Genomic DNA, 2,670 nt, shown 5'->3' with positions numbered 1-2,670 from the left:
CTCTTAGTGTTGCTTCTGAAAGATACACAGAGAGAGAAAGAGACAGACAGACAGACAGACAGACAGACAGACATACAGACAGACAGACAGACAGACAGTCGCCTCACTTGGTAAAGATCTCCATGGCAAGCTCCTCTTAGTGTTGCTTCTGAAAGATACACAGAGAGAGAAAGAGACAGACAGACAGACAGACAGACAGACAGACAGACAGTCGTTTCACTTGGTAAAGATCTCCATGGCAAGCTCCTCTTAGTGTTGCTTCTGAAAGATACACAGAGAGAGAAAGAGACAGACAGACAGACAGACAGACAGACAGACAGACAGACAGACAGACAGACAGACAGACAGACAGACAGACAGACAGACAGTCGCCTCACTTGGTAAAGATCTCCATGGCAAGCTCCTCTTAGTGTTGCTTCTGAAAGATACACAGAGAGAGAAAGAGACAGACAGACAGACAGACAGACAGACAGACAGACAGACAGACAGACAGACAGACAGATAGACAGTCGCCTCACTTGGTAAAGATCTCCATGGCCAGCTCCTCAAAGTGTTGTTTCTGCTCCGCGGTCAGGCTCTCCACACTCTCCAGTTTGATGAAGGCCTTGGAGCACACGTTGAACGCTCGGTTCGCACACGCTGCCAGGGCTGTAGATAGACAGATAGATAGATAGTCAGATAGATAGATAGATAGATAGATAGATAGATAGATAGATAGATAGATAGATAGATAGATAGATAGGCAGATAGATAGAAAATAGATAGATAGATGAAGGCCTTGGAGCACAGGTTGAACGCTCGGTTCTAAAGTTCACACTGAAAAGTGGGGGCAGGGCGGTGTCGCTGTCTCAAAAAGGTCAATTTGAAGGCTAGGTTACTGTAAGTCATTTATTTTAGTGACCCTGTGTATGCATCCAAAGAGTGGATTTTAATAAAGGGCCCAAAGAGAAAAACTTTAATTACTGGATCAAGACTTGTTGGAAAAATATTTTTGCTTGGTCACTGGCCTGCAGAAGTGCCATGCAAAGTTTTGGCCCCTTACTGCTGTCTTTCAGCCACACCCCTGATCTTCTGGAAGGAAAGATCTACACCTAGCCATCTCAGATGAGGGCAAAAAATCTTGAGGTCCCATGTGCATGTTGCGCACCTTAAAGATCCCTTGGTGGTCCAAAATTGATAAGAGTAGGCTACGGCCGCCATCTGGGCAAAATTCAAAATTCCCTACCAACCGAAAGTGTTTAAGGTGTCCCGAGTGCTCATATGACCTTTTGCAGTTGCAAGCACCGTAAAACACTAACCAAAAAAAAAAAAAAAAAAAGAATTAAAAAAAAGACTCACCCAGGAGAGAGTAGATGCACACTGGGTCTATGATGTCCTCAAAGTCCCTCAGGTACATGGCTGTACGCATGGCTGCATCGACATAGCCTGGTTTGGGGGGAGGAGGGGGTGAGTGGGAGAGGTGGAGGGAGGGAGAGGAGGAGGGAGAAAGGGGGGGGGGATGGGAGAGGGAGGGGGAGGGGGGAGGGTGGGGAGAAGGAAAGGGAGGGGGATGGAGGGGGGTGAACAGGATAGATCTTTTTAAAGAGGAGCACATTGTCAAGACAGTCAAAATGCAATTGCTTAAGTCATTTCTTTAAATAATTGTTTTGAGAAAACATTAACAAAACTGTTTGCCTAGACAATCTTATGATTTAAACATAAGTATAAATATCCCTCTCTAATTAGGTTTTAGTACATAAAACAAAACCCTGTTACTGCTATTGATATATAAAAAAAATAGGTAAAGGACTACTTTTTCAGTACCTAGAAAGCTGAGAAAAATAACATCATTGTGCAAGAATGTAGAAGTGGTATGCCCCTCTCTCTCACTCTCTCTCTCTCTCACACACACACACATACCCATACACCATACACACACACATGCCCACACACACACAGAGACGTACCATCATACATCTCCCACTGTACCAGGATGTAGAAGTGGTAGGTCTCTCTCTCCCTGTATCTCTCTCTCTAGCACACACACATACACACACACACACACACACACAAACACACACACACACACAGACGTACCATCATGCATCTGCCGCTGCGCCAGGATGTAGAAGTGGTACGCCTCAGCCCCACGCCAGGCAGCGTCGATGATCTTTGTGTCCGACATCGAGGACACGTCTTCCTCTAGGAACCCTGCCAGTGCTGAGGCCGCCTGTGGGGGGGGAGAGTGGGGGTCAGTGTGAGGGTCAGAGTGTGAGTGTGTGTGTGTGTGTGTGTGTGTGTGAGAGAGAGAGAGACATTGAGGACACGTCTTCCTCTAGGAACCCTGCCAGTGCTGAGGCCGCCTGTGGGGAGGAATGTGAGGGTCAGTGTGAGGGTCATTGTGTGGGGAGGAGTGTGAGGGTCAGTGTGTGCGTGTGTGTGTGAGAGAGAAAGAGAGAGAGAGACATTGAGGACACGTCTTCCTCTAGGAACCCGGCCAGCGCTGAGGCTGCCTGTGAGGGGAAGAGTGTGAGGGTCGTTGTGAGGGTCATTGTGTGTGAGGGAGAGAGAGAGAGAGAGAGAGAGAGAGAGAGAGAGAGAGAGAGAGAGAGAGAGAGAGAGAGAGAGAGAGAGAGAGATTGAGAGAGATTGAGAGAGAGAGAGAGAGAGAGAGGAGAGAGACTTGGGGAC

General features: G+C 47.5%; 1 protein-coding gene across 1 annotated transcript in view; it reads right to left on the bottom strand.

Annotated features, from left to right (window-relative positions):
• Window positions 1-2,670, bottom strand: part of LOC101858448 (WD repeat-containing protein 35) — a gene marked incomplete in the record, with an annotated part of 32,582 nt that overhangs the window by 2,170 nt on the left and 27,742 nt on the right. The window contains 3 exon segments of the mRNA XM_035972952.1: window positions 519-648; window positions 1,339-1,425; window positions 2,077-2,209. Of these exon segments, the coding sequence (XP_035828845.1) occupies window positions 519-648; window positions 1,339-1,425; window positions 2,077-2,209 (350 nt within the window).

This window comes from Aplysia californica, unplaced genomic scaffold (assembly GCF_000002075.1).
Source record: "Aplysia californica isolate F4 #8 unplaced genomic scaffold, AplCal3.0 scaffold00921, whole genome shotgun sequence".
NCBI classification, from domain to species: Eukaryota; Metazoa; Mollusca; class Gastropoda; order Aplysiida; family Aplysiidae; genus Aplysia; species Aplysia californica.
Note: the sequence above shows the minus strand (reverse complement) of the source record. Positions and strands in the feature narration are given on the sequence as shown.